Below are 20,853 nucleotides of genomic sequence, written 5' to 3' on the forward strand. Positions count from 1 at the left end.
TCCCCGTCGCTTTGATATGGGGCTGCAAGAAGGCAGCCCAGAATATTTGAGGGAAATAGTCCTTCTTTTATACATGACAATCATTCATTTGTTCCTTCATTTATCATACTATTTGGAGTGCATACTACGGAAAAAAAGAAAATGGTCTTCTGGGAATGGTACAGACATTAAAAACCAAACAAATAATCAACCACTGGGACTTCCCTGGTGGTTCAGAGGTTAAGACTCCACATTCCCAATGCAGGGGGCCCAGGTTTAATTCCTGATCAAGGAACGAGATCCTGCATGCTGCAACTAAAACCCAGCAAAGGCAAAAAGAAACCCCAAATAAACAAACCCAACAAGTGCTATAGAAATAGAAAAATGTATAAACTCAGGATGAAATAGTTTAATCAACTGTATTAGTGATTTATTATAATTAGATTTGTAATTAACTTTTGAGTTTATGGTAAATTGTTCTTGAATCTGTAATGAATGCTTTTGACATTTCTCAACAAAACTAGCTCAAAATTACATTTTATTTTATTTAATTCTGTTTAATTTACATAAAAATTTGCTCTAAGCAAAGCTAAAATAGGTTAGCAAGATAGATTCAAGTCTTTATTTTCTTTGTTCTTCAGTCCCATGAATTACTGACAGACAGCTTTCTTAATGATTCTGAGATTCTGGATTTCAATGATTTATTATTTATGCAATAATTTCTGCAAAGCTGCTGAAAGCCGGAAAGTCTATAATTAATTACATATATTAGCCTAAGCAGTTGGCTCTGACATGAAGTGGGTTTGTTTTTCTCATCTCTACAGTATTTTTTGTCACTGTGTTAGCACTTGCTAATGTCTATAGAGCTGTTTTGGTTTTCTTTTAGAGGTGGAAAGAGCATACTTATTTATGCACAATTACTTGAAGATTTCGTTTTAATCTGGCAGATAGAATTGGGGGAGAAAGTTGTAATTAGGTGAATTTCAGGCAAGAGCCGGAGTATCTGGCAAACTGGTAAGGTGGGCCCACATAGAACCATTTGGATAAGGACAAATTTGCTTCTTGGGAGAAATCATCTTGAAGAAAGTCAAGTCAGAAACAATGGACTTGAGTTTTAAGAGAATAGTGATCTCGGGAGCCTGGTGGCTATCATTAGGCACATTCTCATTTACAAGTCCCCTGAGTGGGTGTCTGGGACCTCGGGAGAAGAAGGGTGCTAAGTAAAAGTTGAAAGTGCTGTTTCACTGAAATCTGTTAAGACCCTGACACTACAGGTTTGGATTCCCCTAAAGAGAAGAGACAGGGGAGAAGCATTTTTCTTTAATGCCTTTGGGTGGTGCTTGGTCAGAGACACTGGCAGGCAGAGCAAGAACTGCCATGCATGCTGGAGTAAAGCAGAAGCTGAGATGCCTGTGGAACCATAGCAGTGTCTGCAGGGAGCTTGGCACCTATAGGGCTCATCATGTGATCCAGAGGCTTTCCTGAACACCAGTGAAACCCAGCAGGAATTACCATGCCAGCAGAGCAGGGCCAGGTCCTGCCACAGCCCTGACATCAGGGCTGTAATTCTTTCCACTCAACTTCCACTTCTAAATTTCCCCTAGAAAATAGGTCTACTGGATCTGGGAGGAGGTGTTCCAGAATGCATGTGAAGAAGTGGATCTAAGCAGCACAAGGGTTAAACTGCTGTCAACACAATGGTGAGCCACCAAGGTTCAACTTAATGAATGGCTGTTGCCTCAAGCTCTGTGTCAGAGTCTACTTCCCAGGGAACCCAGCCAGTAACAATCAATATACATAGACAACAGTTTAAAATTCTGAATTATTATAGTTTGAAACATAGGTGTAGAAGAACACCTATATTTAGTCTATTTTTAAAAACTTAAAAGAACATGTACTAGCATTTGAATTGACTTGGGGAAGTTTATAATTTAAATTATAATTTATGAACAAATTAGAAAAGATATAATGGCATAATTTGTCATAAAACTCTGAATACATACATTAAACTGAATATGTAAATCAAAGATGAAAAGTATTAACGTGCAAAATGACACATCTGGCAACTTAAGGTGTGATTTACATATTTTTCAGAAACATGTTTTCGGTGGAAAAGCTCCAGGTTCCAGCAAGTGTATGTGGTACCTGATGGGGTGTGCTTGTGAGCATATGTGAGACACCAGGTGAAGATGCCTAAAACATTTCAAGAAAGTGAGATTTCAAAAGGAGACTGAAGTCCTGCATTATGTAAGTGATGATGTCACTTTATCATTAGTTGGTTATTTCTCTTAACATGACTTTATTTGCGTCTACAAGCTAGTGGAATCTGGACAAATGAATATATATAAAATAGTGTTGAGATAACAAGTCATCATCAGAACTATTGGGGATCTTTTCAGGAGGCCACTTGGAAACTTGTGTCTTAATAATATTTAGAGACAAAGAGAAAGTGCAAGGGCTTCCCTGATGACTCAGCTGGTAAAGAATCCATCTTCAGTGTGGGAGATCTGGGTTTGATCCCTGGGTTGGGAAGATCGCCTAGAGAAGGGAACGGCTACCCACTCCAGTATTCTGGCCTGGAGAATTTCATGGACTGTGTAGTCCATGGGGTCACAAAGAGTCAGACACAAGTGAGCAACTTTCACTTTCGCTAGAAAGTATAATCTCATTTTGTAGTCACAGGCTACCATGTTGCTTAAGGTTGTACTTAAGACCTGATAACCCAGACTATGGCAAACGTACAAATCTGGACTCTGGTCATTGCGTCAAAAAGGTCATGGAGCCAAACAGTGTCTGAATGGGTCAGGGTGGGGTTTTATCCTCAAAAGTGAAAGCAAAGTGAAGGTGCTCAGTTGTGTCCGACTCTTTGTGACCCCGTGGACTGCAGCCTACCAGGCTCCTCTGTCCATGGGATTTTCCAGGCAAGGGTACTGGAGTGGGTTGCCATTTCCTTCTCCAGGGGATCTTCTCAACCCAGGGATCGAACCTGGGTCTCCCACATTGCTGGCAGACACTTTACCATCTAAGCCACCAGGGAAGCCTCAAAGGGAAAGGATATATTTATATTCTGAGAGCAATATTTGCTTTATTTACCCTATCTTTAATTAATGGTAATATTGAACAAACTAAGCTTTAGGATACCTGTTTGCCCACAGCGCCTTCTAAGAGGTTCTTCCCTGTTATCCTCTTCTAGAGTTTTACTTCTGCATATAATTCTCTTGTATGAAAGGACCCTGACACCTTATTCATTGGCACAAACAAAGGCAGCTATCAGATCCAAGAAAAGTCAATAACCCATTTAATCAATAACCTATGAGTTGAAGCCCTTTTTTGGAGTTTCCATGTGGAAGAACTGGTTTCTACATGGGTTCCTCAGGCCACCATGCTAGGCCCCAAGCTCCTGGAGGACAGATGCTCTTTTGTTCGGGACCTTGCCCTATATATTTCTTCATCTGGCTGTTGATTTATATCCTTTAATATCATTTTAAGACAAATCAGTAGTCTGGTGAGAAAAAAAATGAACCTATAAGTTGATCTATCAGGAAAACTCAATTGGGAATAATTGCAGTTAATTAGTCTAATGAATATTATCTATCTTTGGGAGGTGTTCAAATGGTAGCAAAAGCAAAAACTGAAAGACAAAGATTGAGAAAAGGTAACTAGTACAAGCCTCTACATAGGAGAAGTCAAGAATAAGGAGAAGCTAAAATAAACAGATGCTATTATGTTGAAAGAAAGAAGATGGTCCGTTTACTGGTGGGACCTAGAGCAGGACAGTCAGAAACAGGCAGAACTGAATCTCTACTATGGCTGAGCACACAACAGAGGTCACTGGAATCTTAGTCACTAGAACTGCTGGATATCAGGACAGACCTTCCAGCTCTGAGTCCTGACTTGAGTATGTCTCTATTGGCAGACCCCAGCTACCCTCCACACTGCTACAAAAATTAGTTTTAAAAAATCAATATGGATTTGAATAGGTAGGAAAATGTATTTGTTTACAAGGTATACCAAATAAAGTTAATAAAATGAGAATGACTACCTGAAATCAGAAGAAAAAAAAAAAAACAACTAGTAAATATCCGCATTCCAAGGGTCTGTAATGGTACTGAGCATAAAATTTGAACCTGAGTTTCCAGGTATCTACAGCAAAAAGAAAAAAAAAGAAGAATAAAAAGTATTTGGAGTGTTTAACTTTTTCTCTTTTTTGGCTGTGCTGAGTGGCTTGAAGGATCTTAGTTCCCACTTAGTTCCCTGAAGTGGAAGCAAGGAGTTAGCACAGAGTCCTAACCACTGGACTGCCAGTGAATTCCCAAAAATACCTAATTTTTTCTCTTTATTTTTCCCTTTCCTTTTCTCTCATATTTGTAGGTGGGAAGGTCTTTGCTTTCTTCATCAAGATGAAGTGTGTGTAGTAAGGATGGGCATGGAAGTCAGCTGGAAAATTTTCTGGTTTGTATTTCCAAAGTTTAAACCTCAGCAGAAGAGAGAAAGTACAGGTAGGGACAAAATGACTTGGAGAAAGTTGAAGTAAAGGAGCTTCTCTCTGTTAATAACAATGTTAAAACAACTCTTTAGGTCCAATGAGGGCCAGAGGCATGGGTTTGGACATGGGAACCTGGATCATACTTTCGGGCAGTATTGCAAGGGAGGGAGCAAGATAGACCCTAGAGAGGCACAATCGCAGGGTGATTGAGACCCCAGGGTGCACGGGGTTCACAGCCTTGGTAAAAATATCCACGCAGCGAACCTGGTGCAGAAGCAGCTCAGAGCTGCTGGGCGTGAGGGGATGACGTGGATTGAGCATGGTCAGGGCTGTGAAGAGATGACCAACAACCCATGGGCTGTATTCCACCTGCTGGATGCTGCAGCACTGCATAAGATTCCAGAACTGTGACCCATCCTGGGTAAGATGGGTTCAAGCTCCAAGAATGAACACGGTTAAATTTCAACACATCAGAGGAAGGGTGCTGGTGGTGCTCAGAATCAGGAAGTCCCTTGTCGTAGATTTCTTCTACACCTGTATCTGTGAACTGAAATTCACAGCCACTAGATTAATATTATTAGAAAAAAGTACCAAGATCACTTATACGTTTCAAGTTAATCACAGTGGCTATGATGACAGGCTCTTTCAAATCACAAGCCAAAATCACAAGGTAGGAAATCTTAAGTGATGGGGCTTTAAAGTAAGGAAGACAAGTATCTGTTTTACAGTCAGACCCTCCGCGCACTGGAATGAAGCAGGAAGGTCATGTGGGACTTCAGCCGTTTGCGTCATTGTGTTCTCATGATGCCGTGGGTCCCTGATGCAGTCCTGGACCATTCTGATGACTCAGCTACTCTTTGCAGTCCCCTGTTCCTGCTATTCCATTCTCTCCATGGTCTTTCTTAGCTCTCCCCATTCATGGTGTCTGACAGCTCTTGGCATTATTGTCTCATGGCTTCTGATCATTGTCTTTTCTCTGGGTGTTTGTTTGGTTTTGTTCTTTTCATTTTTTGGATTCCACCCCTGTAATAACCTGCTGACTTACTCTGTGTGTTAAACACTCGACTGTTACAAGAGAGGATACTGGTCCATTCATTCAGTCATGGCCACTTCTGTCGGGCAGAGTTCCCCACTTGGGTCATCTCTACTGCACTGAGGGCTATGGGTTCTTGAAACTTTTACAGCCTACTTCACAAGGAGTGTGGTGGGGACATACTCATGAGAATAATGATAATAGCTACCACTTACTGAGTGTTGACTGTGGGCTAGGCAATATTTCAGGTGCTTTACAGTAGTCTGTTCAAACCTCTGAATAAAATTCCTATTTTATAGATGAGATAGCTGAGGTAGTTAGAGGTGAGCAGTATTTCCAAGGTCACACAGCCAATAAACAGCAGAGCCAGGGTTCTAGCTGGGCAGTTTGGCTTTTAGTCACTAAATTTCCAATGCAACTGTATTTAAAGAAACCTACGCTGGAGTTGCTGTACATAGCAGAGGGGGCCAGCTGACCACCAAAGATTCAAGTTCTGTGTTCACAGTGGAGAGCTATTACTGGAAAGCAGCTGTCCAGCCAAGGACTATGTTTTCTAGTCTCTCTGAATCTAAGGACTGGTTCTAGCCAACATGAACAGAAGTGACGTTCTTTCACATTTGGGTCAAGGAGGTAAACACCTGGAGTGCCTTCTACATGTTCTATTTCCCTTCCACAAAACCTTGGAACCTACCTATTTAAGATGGTAGTGCTATAAGATGGAAAGAGCCTAGTTCTCTGAGCAACCATTTGGAGAAAAATTGCCTAGGAGAACTACATGATCAGGAATATTGACTAGACTTTATATAAAGTAGAAATAAACTTTAAAGTGCTGAGATTTGGGGTTTATTTATTATAGCAGTGAGCCTGCTCTGACAACTGCATCATGTAAACACCCACTTCTTGAATAAAACTTGCAAATTTGTTGATACATATGTGGTTGAGACATTCTAACCAAACAAACGTCTTGGAAACTGATATTAAGTGAGATGATGTACACAATTTTGACAAAGGCTCTGGGAAGAAAGGGCTTCCCTGATAGCTCAGTTGGTAAAGAATCCACCTGCAATGCAGAAGACCCTGGTTCAATTCCTGGGTCAGGAAGATCCCCTGGAGAAGGGATAGGCTACCTACTCCAGTATTCTTGGGCTTCCCTTGTGGCTCAGCTGGTAAAAATCCACCTGCAATGCAGGAGACCTGGGTTTGATCCCTGGGTTGGGAAGATTCCCCTGGAGAAAGGAAAGGCTACCCACTCTAGTATTCTGGCCTAGAGAATTCCATGGACTGTATAGTCCATGGGGTTGCAAAGAGTCAGACATGACTGAGCAACTTTCACTACTACTACTACTACTGTGAAGAAAATGTTGTTAACTCTCTACTGATCTTTATGAAAAATTAAAACAAGGTCAGCCAGAGAAAGACAAATATGATATTGCTTATATGTGGAATCTAAAAAAATAGTACAAATGAATCTATTTATAAGACACAAAAAGAGTCACAGATGTAGAAAACAAACTTAGGGCTACCAAGGGGAAAGGGGTAGGGATAAATTGGGAAATTGGGATTGATATATACACACTACTATATATAAAATAGGTAACTAATAAGGACTTACTGTATAGCACAGGGAACTCTACTCAATACTCTGTAATGACCTATATGGGAATAGAATCTAAAAAAGAGTGGATATATGTATAGGTGTAACTGATTCATTTTGCTTCACTTACTTCAGTAAGTTCACATGCTGCAACTGCGTTTGCATGCTGCAACTAAGACCTGGCACAGTCAAAGAAAGAAATATTTTAAAAACTATATTCCAATAAAGGTTAAAGTAAAAAACCCCTAACAGCAGCACAAAGAACTCTGCTCAATGTCAGGTGGTAGCCTGGATGGGAGAGTAGTTTGGGGGAGAATGGATACTTATATATGTATGGCTGAATCCATTTACTGGCCACTGGAAACTACCAAAACATCATCAATCAGCTACTGTAGCTATTTAGTTGCTTAGTTGTGTCTGACTTTTTTGCAACTCTGTGAACTGTCGCCTGCCAGGCTCCTCTGTCTGTGGAATTTCCCAGGCAAGAATACTGGAGTGGATGGATTGCCATTTCCTTCTCCTGGGCATCTTCCTTACCCAGGGATTGAGCCCACATCTCCTGCACTGATAGCTGGATTCTTTACCACTGAGTCACATGGGAAGCCCTAATCAGCTATACTCCAATATAAAACAAAAAGTTTCTAAAAAATTAATTAAAAAACCCGTAACAAGGACTTCCCTGGTAGCTCAGTGGTGGAGAATCCACCTGCCATTGCGGGAGTTGTGGGTCCTATCCCTGGTCCCGGAGGATCCCACATGCATCGGAGCAAAGAAGCCCCTGCACCACGATTATTGAGCCTGTGCTCTAGAGCCCTGGAACCGCAACCTACTTGAGCCTGTGCTCTAGAGCCCTGGAACCACAACCTACTGAGACCATACGCTGCAACTACTGAAGCCCGAGTGCCCTAGAGCCCATGCTCCACAAGAGATGCAACTGCAGCCCAGCTACATCGTAGCCCCCACTTGCCACAAATGGAGAGAAGCCCATGCAGCAATGAAGACCCAGGATAGTCAGCAGTAACTGACTTCTATTCTGAATGTGTGACAATATGTGCAAATATTATTGTAAGCTCAGGCATCTTCTCCTGGATTTTCCAGCATTACCATGTGAATAATCAAGATCATACATTGGGAAATACTGTGAACTACTTCCGCGTTTCCTGGATCTATATTCTGAGAGATCCAGGATAGCATATTTCCCAATGTTATGGACTGAACTGTGTCCCCCTCAAATTCATTTATTGAAATTCGAACCCCCAGCACCTCAGAATGTGACTGTATTTGGAGACAGGGCCTTTAAAGAAGTAATTAAGATAAAATGGGCTTCCCAGGTAGTGCTAGTGGTAAAGAACCTGCCTGCCAATGCAGGAGACATAAGAGGCCCAGGATCAATCCCTGGGTCTGGAAGATCCCCTGGAGGAGGGCCTGGCAAACCGCTCCAGTATTCTTGCTGGAGAATTCCATGGACAGAGGAGTCTGGTGGGCTACAGTCCACAGGGTCACAAAGAGTCAGACATGACTGAAGTGACTTAGAAGGCAATAAAATGAGACCATGTGGATGGGCCCTAATCCAATATGACATGGTATCTTTAAAAGAGATTAGGACACAGACAACACAGGCCATGGGATGATCACGTGTGGACACAGCAAGAATTTGGACATCTATAAGCCGAGGAGAGTGGACTCAGAAGAAACCAAATATGTCAACAACTTGATCGTGGGCTTCTAGTCTTTATAACCGTGAGAAAAGAAACTGTTGTTTAAGCCACCAAGTTCATGGTATTTTGTTATCTCAGTCCAAGCAAATAAATACATCCTCAAAGGCCCTATGACCTCAGAATCAGCATTCTGCTTCTTCAAATCCCCTAAGTCATGGCAAGTGCAATCTTTTACAGTGTGGGCAGGATTCTTTGTACATGAGCCAATCTTTAAATTTGTACAACAAACATTTTTACTTTACTAATTCCATAGGCAAGAGTTCTCTTCTTGCATCCTATGAAACCCTTGTATATTAGAAGATGATCTTTTATTTTATGAGTTGAGACAAACAATCCAACTTGTCAAATAAGTAGGAATATCCCCACTAAGCTGTTGATTGCATTTCAATCTTTGAATGTAACTAAAAGTGTTAGAAACATTCTTCACAATCTCATGAGTTCATCAAAGGCTTTCATCCTAAGTGAAACAGAAGAGAGAGATCTTATGGCAAATAGTTTCTTTCAGTATTTGAGACTCTCAGGAATATAACATGATTTTGTAGGTGATCTCTATTTTTAGAAGTCTTAAAAGTGCAGGTTCACTAATATCAGACTTTTCAGAGAACCCTCCAAAAGTATCTTACAGTTCAGTTCGGTCGCTCAGTCATGTCCAACTCTTTGTGACCCCATGGACTGCAGCACGCCAGGCTTCCCTGTCCATCACCAACTCCCAGAATTTACTCAAACTCAAATCCATTGAGTCGTGATGCCATCCAACCACCTCATCCTCTGTCATCCCCTTCTCCTCCTGCCTTCAATCTTTCCTAGCATAAGGGTCTTTTCTAATGAGTTAGTTTTTCGCATCTCACAGTCATGTCTTATTCAGTTTTTATAAACTACAGAATCAAGTACTTATATATCATATCAATGCTTTAAATAAGAAGAGATGGCATGAGACACTGAAAACATATCCTCTTTATCTCAGAATAAAATACATCCGAATACATAGATAAAACAGTTATGATTATAAAATTACTTGAGATTCCTTAGAGAACTAATATTCTTGCTGTAAAAACTATTATTGGAAAAAAAAAAACCTTGCCTAAATATACCGAGTATTTGAGAAGACATATGGCTTAACTGTAAGATAAGGAATGAGTGAACTGCATTATTCAGTTGCATTATTCATTTCGATGCTGATGACATTGGGAAAAGCAAAGTAGACAGATTATGCAATCCAGGTTGCATATTGACACTTCTTGAACTACACTTCTTGAACTATCAGGAGACAAGGATTACAGTATCACACAGTTACACTGGTTATTCTCATAAGAGCTGCTGTACTCACAGCTACATGAAGTAGCTTTCTCACAAAGACATTCTGACCTTGGTAGCCCATCTGACCTCTCCTTTGAGGTTTCTCTGCTAGCCCCTGTAGAATCTCACCTCTTTCACTGCTTTCAGACATGCCCAGAACAGAGCTGAAATGGGAGTCCTGCCATAAATCAAGCTACATGAATGAATACCATAAATTTCCTAATTTATGTGCTACGTGGTGTGTGTTCCTTTGAGAGTCATAACGCTATGCAAACAGAGTAACTTGGAAAGCACTGGTAGGAAAGGACCTTTTTGCTAAGAAAGGAAGCAACAGAAATCTGTAAGCTCATTTCATGTGAGTGAGTTTCCCACTGAGCACTGCAAAATGGCAGCTGTCGAGGGCCCCCAAAGAAGCTTGGGTGAGCTATCAGAGAAGAAGCTGCTATAAATCTGTAAAACAAATAGATGCCTGTCTTTCATTTCCACACTGGCTTGGTGTAGTAGTTGTTTTTCCAGCCATCTATTAGAAGGCAGAATAAACCATTCTGGGTAATTTGAGCCCAAATGGAAAGATATTAAGAATTATACTTTGCTTCTTTTCTGGGCTTCTCTCTTTGCTAAGAGGGTTGCTGTGAACATAAACAGAATATAAAAGGCTCTTTTCTTGCCTGTAAATGTTATATTCCTTGGTAATGAAGTTTCCATCTTTTAGATCCTTCTAGCCTGTAGATGATGCATTATTTTCACAATTCATATGAGAAATTAAGTTCAGAATCTGCAATGTGGCGTTTGTGTTAATGTATATTTCAAATGTTCCACAACTTATGGATAGCTGTCTAATTCTTTTTTTTTTAAACACTTTTTATTTTGTATTGGGGTATAGCCAATTAACAATGTGACAGTTGTCTAATTCCAATTACTCAAAGATTTCACTTCTTTTAAATTTATCTCAAGCACTGAAAACAGAAAACCAGAATAATGCTTATTTTACACCACATTTCTAAATCCACTTAAAAAAATCACTTCTGGTTCAACTTGTATAAATCAATCTTAGAACAGTCTTGCAACACATTGTAGAATATGTCAGCAGAGATAAACTCAAGCAACTCTTCAGTATCTCTTGCTGCCTCAAAGAGTTAGCAGACGATACCATTTGCCATTTTAATTTGTTAAACAGTATTGAGGGAGATCAGACTGTAACGTGGAACACGTATTTCAAATTAAACTCTGTAGTACTTGGTTGATATTTAAATAAGGCACTGCATTTTAGAGTTGTAGTAGCACAGAATTTGAATCAATTAATTTTGAGGCCGAATTGTAAGTGAAACACGTTTTCTATGAAATGTAGAGAATATGACCTAGGGGTTTGTTAGGTTTGTGAGTCCAGGATTCTTTCTCAAACACTATTTTCAAGAAATGCATGTTGAAAACTCTCCATCTTTATAACTGAACTTAAAACAAGGACGTGTAATGAATTAAAAAGAAATATGATATTTTGAACAAATAATGTGGACTTCATATTAATTAGTATTATAAATAGCATAGTGTGTAAGTTAAAGAAATAATGTTTCTTCTTTTTAAAATGGTGTTTTCCCTATCTTCATTATTTTAAGAAAGTACACATTCATTAGGCATAATGGAAAATATAGAAAAGTATATATGTATATTAAAAAAAAATCATTTGTCACTGTTCCACCATCCTAAGGTAAGTATTGTCCATATTTGGATAAGTTACTTCCATACAGAAACATACTTTTATATGCTTCTGTTTTGAGTTGTATTTGTTTCTAGACAATTTTTAAAAATTGTATCCTTTTCAGTTAACATAGTGTAATAGCATTTATCTATGTTAATACATATCTTGACTAATTTAAAGGGCTGTACAATTTTCTATTAGATGTAGACTCTAAATTTATTTATCTATTACCAAACCATTAGGTATTTAGGTTAATCTGAACTTTATCATTAAGTATGCTACTGTGAATATCCTTCTGAATAGAAAACATTCTTTTTAAAAAAAAATTATTTGGCTGAGCCAGGTCTTAGTTGCAGCACATGTGCTCTTTAGTTGCAGCACATGTGCTCTTTAGTTGCAGCATGGGGGATCTAATTCCCTGACCGGAACTGAACCCCAGGCCCCCTGCATTTGGAGTGTGGAGTCTTAGGCACTGGACTACCAGGGAAGTCCCTAGAAAATATTCTCAATTTTGAATTTTACATTATTTATTTAGGCTTTCTTCTCAGAAGAGAAATCAGATTTAAAGATCTTTTATAAAAAGGCCCCCACCATCAGAAATCTACCAACACTGACTAGTACTGTACATATGACTTCCTGTTAAGCATGGCAGAATAATCATTTATTTTTTCTTCTACTCAAGGCTTCCTTAAAGGGGTAGTAAAAGAATAAAATATATATTAAAACCCACAAGGTCAAAGAAAATGGGAATGAAAACATGCGATCTGGACAAGAGGAAGTTGTGAGTCCAGGAGTTGACTGGGAGAATAAAGTGAAAATATGCACACTCATTCCTGGGGGTTGAGGCAGTCAGATAAACACACCTCCTTGGCAGGAGACAGGAGAAATATTTCCTTGAATGATTCAAGATCAGGAGAAAAAACCACCAAACAATAATATTTGGAGTTCCCAGCATTCAGACAGAAAGTTGGAGAAGAGAATGAATAGAAAATATTTTTTAAAATATTAAAAATTCCTAATGAAAATATTAAGAATCATATGGGACACTGATAAGAAACAATATATATATATTATGGAAATTTACTTTTAACATATGTGAAATGAGAGATATTGACTAAGAATTATCAAAATCCAACAAGAGATATCAAGCCATTGAGCCAATAAACTCTAGACTTAGCATGATAAATACAAAGAAAATCACCTCTGGGACATTATAGCAAAACTAATGAAAACCGAAGACAAAGAGGGAAATCTTAAAAGCATTTACAGGGGAAAAAATGACTTTCCAAAGAATAACAATAAGAGTATCCCCACTAGTTTCAGGGCATTTTCACCAATTAAAAAGAAACCCTCAGTCATTCCCCATTCTCTCTTTTCCTTGTCCCCAGGAAACTACTAATGTAATTTCTATTTCTATGGCTTTGCCTATTTTGGACATTTCATATAAATGAAATCATGCAATATGTGGCTTTTTGTGCTTGACTTCTTTCACTTAGCATATTTTTCAGGCTCACCCATGTTGTAACATGTACTTCATTCTTTTTATGGTCGAATACTATTCCATTATACAGATACAATACAATAAAAAATTCATTAAGCAGTAGATGGACATTTGAGTGGTTTTCAACTTTTTGGAAAATAAATGCATGGTCTTATTTCTGGACTCTCAATTCTGTTTCACTCATTTATATGCCTGTCTATAAACCATTACCACACAGTTCTTTATTTTTCTTGAAAACAGTTATCTATCCTCGATATTTGAGTCTTGCTGGAAACTTCAGGGTTACAAACTGTTGTTTGTCTGGGTTTGTCAGGGTTTGTCAGGGTTACAAACTGTGTTGTTTGTTGTTTACTGATCTAACCTGAGATTCTATAATAATGCTTATGATATGGTAGCATAGCTCAATAAGTACATGATAAAGTTGAATTTGGACTTAGTCTTCTGTTTGAAATAATTCTAAACAGAATTTTAGAAAACCTCTCAGAGGTTTTCTAAATATCCAGTTTTATTTCTTTCAATTATTCTTTGGCTAATTTTATTACTTTAAATTTTTTACTTTTGTTCTTTTTTTATACATAATTTAATTTATTTATGTATGGCTGTGCTGGATCTTCACTGCTGCTTGGGCTTTTGTCTAGTTGCGCTGAGCGGTGGCTACTCTCTGTTGCAGCGCATGGGCTTCCCATTACAGTGGCTTCTGCTGTTGCGGAGCACAGGCGCTAGGGCACACAGGCTTGGCAGTTACGGGGCATGGATGGGCTCAGTGGTTGTGGCTCCTGGGCTGTAGAGCTCAGGCTTAGTGGTTGTGGCGGTGGGGTTAGTTGCTCTGCAGCATGTGGGATCTTCCCAGACCAGGGATTGAACCTGTATCTTCTGCTTTGACAAGTGTATTCTTTACCACTGAGCCAACAGGGAAGCCCTACATTTGTTCTTAGTTCATCATTTTTCAATTTATTTTTCCCCAAATTTCTACCTAATTTTCCTAAGATAATTTATTCAATCATTCCTCACCTTTATACTGATTTGTACACAGGGCTGCAAAGAGTTGGACATGACTGAAGTGACTTAGCCCATATACATCACACATCATATGTGAGTAAATCCTCTTCTACAGGAGGTGCTTCCCTCATAGTTCAGTTTGTGAAGAATCCACCTGCAATGCGGGAGACCCTGGTTAGATTCCTAGGTTGGTAAGATTCCCTGGAGAAGGGATAGACTACCTACTCCATTATTCTTGGGCTTCCCTTGTGGCTCAACTGGGAAAGAATCCGCCTGCAATGCGGGAGACCTGGGTTCGATCCCTGGGTTGGGAAGATCCCCTGGAGAAGAGAAAGGCTACCCACTCCAGTATTGCGGCCTGGAGAATTCGAGGGACTATATAGCCCATGGGGTTGCAAAGAGTCGGACACAACTGAGCAACTTTCACTTCACTTTTCCCTGGAGAAAGAAATGGCAGCCCACTCCAGTATCCTTGCCTACAGAATCCCATGGACAGAGGAGCCTGGCAGGCTACAGTCAATGGGGTCGCAAGAGTAGGACAGAACTTAGCGACTAAACCACTACCATAGAAGGGAGGCAAGGAGAAACTAACTATAAAGGAGATTCAGAATTTGAATTCAGATATTCTTATTTTTTGGACTCTATCATTCTGCTTTCTAGACTACTTTGTCCTTTGGGACTATATTATTGATTTTAAACTGGTACCATATATAGCTTTATATATGGTAAAATTAGACTTCTCTTTTAATTATTACTTCCCTCCCATAATTTTGTGACTATCTTTTACTGTTATTAAAAATAAATAAAATTAAAAATCATTTCAACAATTAACAAAACAATAATAACATATCTCACTGATTTTAACTGTTAATTATAACTAACCTATATATTAACTTGGGATGAACTGAATCAGAAAAAATTTTTGTACACCTGGAACTAGCATGAAATTGTAAGAAGTCAACTATACTTCAATTTTAAAAATGTTTGTTTTCCTATATATAAATATTGCCTTTATATTTATTTAAGTCTTTCAATGAAGTTTTCTAAATTTCTTCTTGATATTAATACATTTTGTGACAAGCTACTTATTAGTATTTTTTAAAATAGGTTTTATAAAAGAAAATTTTTTAAATATTTTCTAGTTTGTTATCTCTAGTAGATGTTATTTATCAAATGAGAAAATAATTCTCTTAGAAGTATTTACAAATATTTATCAAATAATATTTACTGTGCCTATTTAAAATATAGCTTTAAGTATGTGTCTTATTTAAAATATTTTAAGAGCCTCTGTATTTATGTACACAGTAAGTGTGGGAATTTTTCCCCCATCATGATTCCACATACACATTGGTAAATCAAGACCAACAGAAGTTTTGTTATTCATACTAACAATTTGATCAAAACATTTATTAAAATGCATTGAGTGCCTTATAATTTAATAAGAAGGAAAAGATGTCATTGCTTAGAATCTTAAACAGCCTGTTAAAATCTGATTATTTAAAAATTAAAAAAGAATATTGCAGAAAAGCTACTATGGCAACACAGTAAAGGAAATACTGGCTTCTAGAGAGGTTTTTAGTAAAACATGCTAATTCTATTTCATTTCATGAATAAAAATCATTATTGGAGATATAATTTACAATATCTGTTGTCTGATGAACACATACATATTGTACGGAAGGACACAGGGATATGTTTTATGCCATTCATGGCTGAAATGTGCATTTCTGTAATCCTGTTCTATTAGTTTGCTACTGTATGTACACAGTCACATAAACCTAAACAAGTGTTTACAATGCTAATATTAATTGTAAAAACCACTTTCTGGTAGAATTAAAATATGTACATGTTAAAATTAAAGCATTTTAACTAAGCTCAAGCTAACTCCTCAAAACAGGTAAGGCAAGGTCAAGCACTGGCCCTGACTATAATTAAAAAAAAAAAAAAAAGTTGATCATACTATGCATTAGAAAAGTTAACTAGCAAAGCTACAGTAATCAGAACAGTACAGCACAGGGACAAAAACAGACACACAGAGCAATGTGACAGGACAGAAAGCCCAGGCGGAAACCCCACAGACTTACAGATAACCGACAACAAAGGAGGCAAGAATAAGCAATGGGAAAAAACCAGTTTCTTCAGTCAGCGGTGCTGGGAAAACTGGACAGCTACATGGAAAAGAATGAGATTAGAACACTTTCTAACATCATATAGAAAAATAAAGTTAAAATGGATTAAGGACCTAAATGTAAGACAGGATATTAGAAAACTCCTAGAGAAAAACATAGGCAGAACACTCTTTGACATAAATCGCAGCAATATTTCTTTTGATCTGTCTCCTAGAGTAATGGAAATAAAAGCAAAAAGACACAAATGAGAGCTAAATAAACGTAAAAGCTTTTGCACAGCAAAAGAAACCATAAGCAAAACAAAAGGCAACTTATGAACTGGGAGAAATTATTTGCAAACAATGAAACTGACAAGGGAGTAATTTCCAAAATATACAAGCAGCTCACAGAGCTCAGTTTCAACAACAAACAAACAAATAACCCAATCAAAAAACGGGCAGAATATCTAAATAGACATTTTTCCTAAGAGAAAATTCAGATGGTCAACAAGCACATGAAAAGATGTTCAACATCTCTAAACATTAGGGAAATGGAAGTCAAAACCACAATGAGGGGCTTCCCTGGTGGTCAAGTGGTTAAGAATTTGCCTGCCAATGCAGGGGACACTGGTTCTATCTCTGGCCTGGGAAGATTCCATATTCCGCACAGCAACTAAGCCTGTGCATCACAGGCTCTGAGCTCTAAAGCCCATGCTCCCCAAAAAGAGAATCCACCACAATAAGAAGCCCATGCATCATAACAAAGAGTAGCCCCTATTCACTGCAACTAGAGAAAGCCTGCATGCAGCAATGAAGACCCAGTGCAGTTGAAAATAAATAAATAAGAAAAATTAAAAATACCCCACAATGCAGTATCACCTCACATCTGGCAGAATGGCCATCCATCATCAAAAAGTCTACAAATAATATGCTGGAGAGGGTGTGGACAAAAGGGAACGCTCTATATAATTAATGGGATTGTACATTGGTGCAACCACTAGGGAGAACAGTATGGAGGTTTCTTTAAAAAACTATAAGCAGATTTACCATATGGACCAGCAATCCCATTCCTGGCATAGATCCAAAAAAGATGAAAAATCTAATTTGAAAAGATACAAGCAACCCAGTGTTCAATAGTGGCACTATTTACAATTGCGAAGACATGGAAGCAACCTATAAATGTCTACAGATGAAAGGATAAAGAAGATAAGGCAAACATCACCCTCCCCAACACACAATGGAATACCATGCACCCATAAAAATAATGAAATAATGCCATTTGCTGCAACATGAATGGACCTACAGATTGTCATACTAAGTGAAGTAAGTCAGAGAAAGGCAAACAAATGATATCACTTATATGTGGAATCTAAAAAAGTGATACAAATGAACTTATTTACCAAACAGAAACAGACTCATAGACATAGAAACCAAACTTATGGTTATGAAAGTGGTGGGGAGATGGGTAAACTAGAAGCTTGGAATGGACAGATATATATTACTACCTATAAAATAGATTTTTTAAAAGGACCTACTGTATAGCACATGTAACTATATTCAATACCTTGTAATAACTTATAATGAAAAAGAAAAGATATATGTATATTTGAATCACTTTGCTGTGTACCTGAATTAATACAACATTGTAAATTAACTATTGTAGTTTTTGTCGTTGTTGTTTAGTCACTAAGCCATGTCCAACTCTTTTACAACCCCTGAGACTCATAAACTAGCCTCCTCTGTCCATGGGATTTCCCAGGCAAAAATACTGGAATGGGTTGCCATTTCCTTCTCCAGGGGGATCTTCCTGACCCAGGGATCGAACCTTCATCTCCTGCATCAGCAGGTGAATTCTTTACCACTCAGCCACCAGGGAGGCCCCCAGATCAACTACACTTCAAGTAAAAAGAAAATATCATTACTGAGATGCTGATAAACAAAAGTGTATCCTAAGCTGCATTCACATGTGTATACTTCATTTCTTCATGTGTTTATTCTTCAGATATTGTGAAAGTCATAGTAATGATTGGTAGGATGCTAATCAAATTCATTTTCTCTTATGTTGAGGCTACAGATAAACTATGTTTTCTAGCATCCCTTGTATGTGGCCGGGAACTGATTTCTGGCCAGTGGAATGTGCTAGAGTGAACTACACCACTCCCGTGGTGACCTGTGAAATCTCGTGCATAGGAGAGTTCTCGTGGCAGCCTATTCTCAGGTAAGGATTCCAAGGATCCAGGATGTGGTATACATAAAAGACTCATCTGGGATCTGAGATCAGACTGACTGAGAAAGCAGGGCTTCCCCAGCTGATCTATAACTGACTCTGACGTAGGGAGATATAAACTCTTGATTTTCTTAAGTCACTGAGTGTTTTGGGATTGTCTATTACAGCAGTTAGCCTTCCCTGACTAATCTAATGCCACTCCTATACTGTGCCAGCCCCTATTCTGGGGACTAGGGATATAATAGCAAATAGACAGGAGAGACAAGTTTCCTGCTCTCACAGCATATGTCATACACAGAAGGGAGGCAGGCATAAGCAGAGATCATTTGCACTCATATGGCACTCTATGGTTTACAAAATGATTTCACGGTACAAATTCATTTGATTTTCTTAACAACATTCTACAGATGAGGAGACAAAAGCTGAAATATCTGAAGTTCATTGCATAAGACAAAGGGTTTGGAACTAGACACATGGATCAGTTTTCTGACTCCCAATCCATTGTTTACACCGTGATGCTTCTGAGCTATAAAAACATGACAGAGCAAGCGAAGTGTTAGTCCTTGTCATAAACTTCTGTTATTCCATTTCAATTAAAACATATATTATGCAGAAGCAGAAGAATCTTTGTGGCAGCACTGCAGGAGAGGCAGTGGAGGGATGTGACCGGGGAGGGGTAACTGAGGACCTCAACTGTATTGACCAGTATTTCAATTCTTAAGAAGCTTGGTGGTTGCTGTTGTCTAGTTGCTAAGTCATGTCTGACTGTTTTGCAATCCCTTCTCAATCTGGCCCTCTACCCTTTGAGGTGGACTTGTATGGTCCACTGTAGGTGACAGGCTCCTTATCATTGTAGTTTTAGAGGACTGAAGGGAAGGAAGAGAATGAGGTCCTAGATTCCTGACTGTGGGGTGGCTTTGGGCTGGGTATGTCTCTTAACCAAAAATCGTAACTCCAGCTAGGAGGCCTTCTCCTCCCAGCTCACTCTGGATTTTAGCATTTGCATTTATTGCGTTCAGTACTGGAAATATCCAGTAAGTTACCATGCAGGAATCTGCTGAATCCTGAACATCAGCTTCCATGCTGTGGGCCCATGAAGGGGAGCAGGCAGAAACAAAAAACTAAACTTTGGTGAATGTTAATAAACTTCTCAGTTTTGGCTACAAATATTTCTTCAGCAGACACAAAGCATTCTTTAGCATCCATCAATAAAAATGCTACTCTGGAAAGAGAAAACGAAATTGATCCACTTTCCACTGCATCTGAATACCAAAACTTCTGGCTTTGATTTTCTAGGACAGTTGCAACTTACTGCCCTGTCCTCTTACTCCTTCAGATTGAGAAATGTAAATATTTTCCCATTGTTAACTCTCAGTTATTGTACCATTTCTTTTGGTTTTCCAAGGCCCTGTCCAATCCTTAGTATATAGTCCTTTTTTTTTTTTTTTTTGGCCACAGTATGAGACATGTGGAACTTCCCTGAACAGGGATAGAACCTGTGCCCCCTGCAGTGGAAGCATGGAGACCTAGCCACTGCACCACCAGGAAGTCCCTAGTCCTTTTATCAAATTCTTTTCTTTTCTCAAATCACCCAGCTTGAGAGTATCATCTGCTTCTTTCTGGGTTCTGATAAAACCAGTGTTCTCCCTTCCACCCCCAACTCTCTTTCAATCACCACACACACATACCTTTTTCTCTTTTGAACATGAGATAAATCATAGTTACATTACATAAACTTAAGGAGGAAAAACATTGACTAAGCACTTATAATACATCAAGAATTATGATAAGGTTAAGGGTTGGGAATAGAAAAAAAATAAGATATAAATCCTCCTGTCACAAGGAAGTTACAGACTAGTAGGAGAGACAGGTGAAAGAGTAAAGGTAATGGATACAGTGGTTAACAGCATGGCATTTGTAGTCAGACAGATTTGAACTCAAGGCCAGGCTCAGCCACCTACTGTTTATGTGAACTTGGGCAAAAAATGGGATTAGTACTAGGACCTGGGCTTTCAAATCCCAAAGAAGGGCAATGCCAAAGAATGTTCAAACTACCACACAATTGAGCTCATTTCACATGCTAGAAAGGTAATGCTCAAAATCCTTTAAGCTAGGCTTCAACAGTACATGAACTAAGAATTTCCAGATGTACAAGCTGGATTTAGAAAAGGCAAAGGAACCAGAAATCAAATTGCCAACATTCACTGGATCATAGAA

General features: G+C 38.7%; 1 protein-coding gene across 1 annotated transcript in view; it reads right to left on the reverse strand.

The window, feature by feature from the left end:
- The window catches only part of EIF4E (eukaryotic translation initiation factor 4E), an 83,225-nt gene extending 68,817 nt beyond the window's left edge, over positions 1-14,408 (reverse strand). The window contains exon 1 of the mRNA XM_043438810.1: positions 14,315-14,408. Within this exon, the coding sequence (XP_043294745.1) occupies positions 14,315-14,393 (79 nt within the window). The 5' untranslated portion in view covers positions 14,394-14,408. The remainder of the gene's footprint in view (positions 1-14,314) is intronic.
- Between the last annotated feature and the right edge of the window lie 6,445 nt (positions 14,409-20,853).

The sequence above is a fragment of the Cervus canadensis genome, chromosome 19, assembly GCF_019320065.1.
Source record: "Cervus canadensis isolate Bull #8, Minnesota chromosome 19, ASM1932006v1, whole genome shotgun sequence".
NCBI lineage: Eukaryota > Metazoa > Chordata > Mammalia > Artiodactyla > Cervidae > Cervus > Cervus canadensis.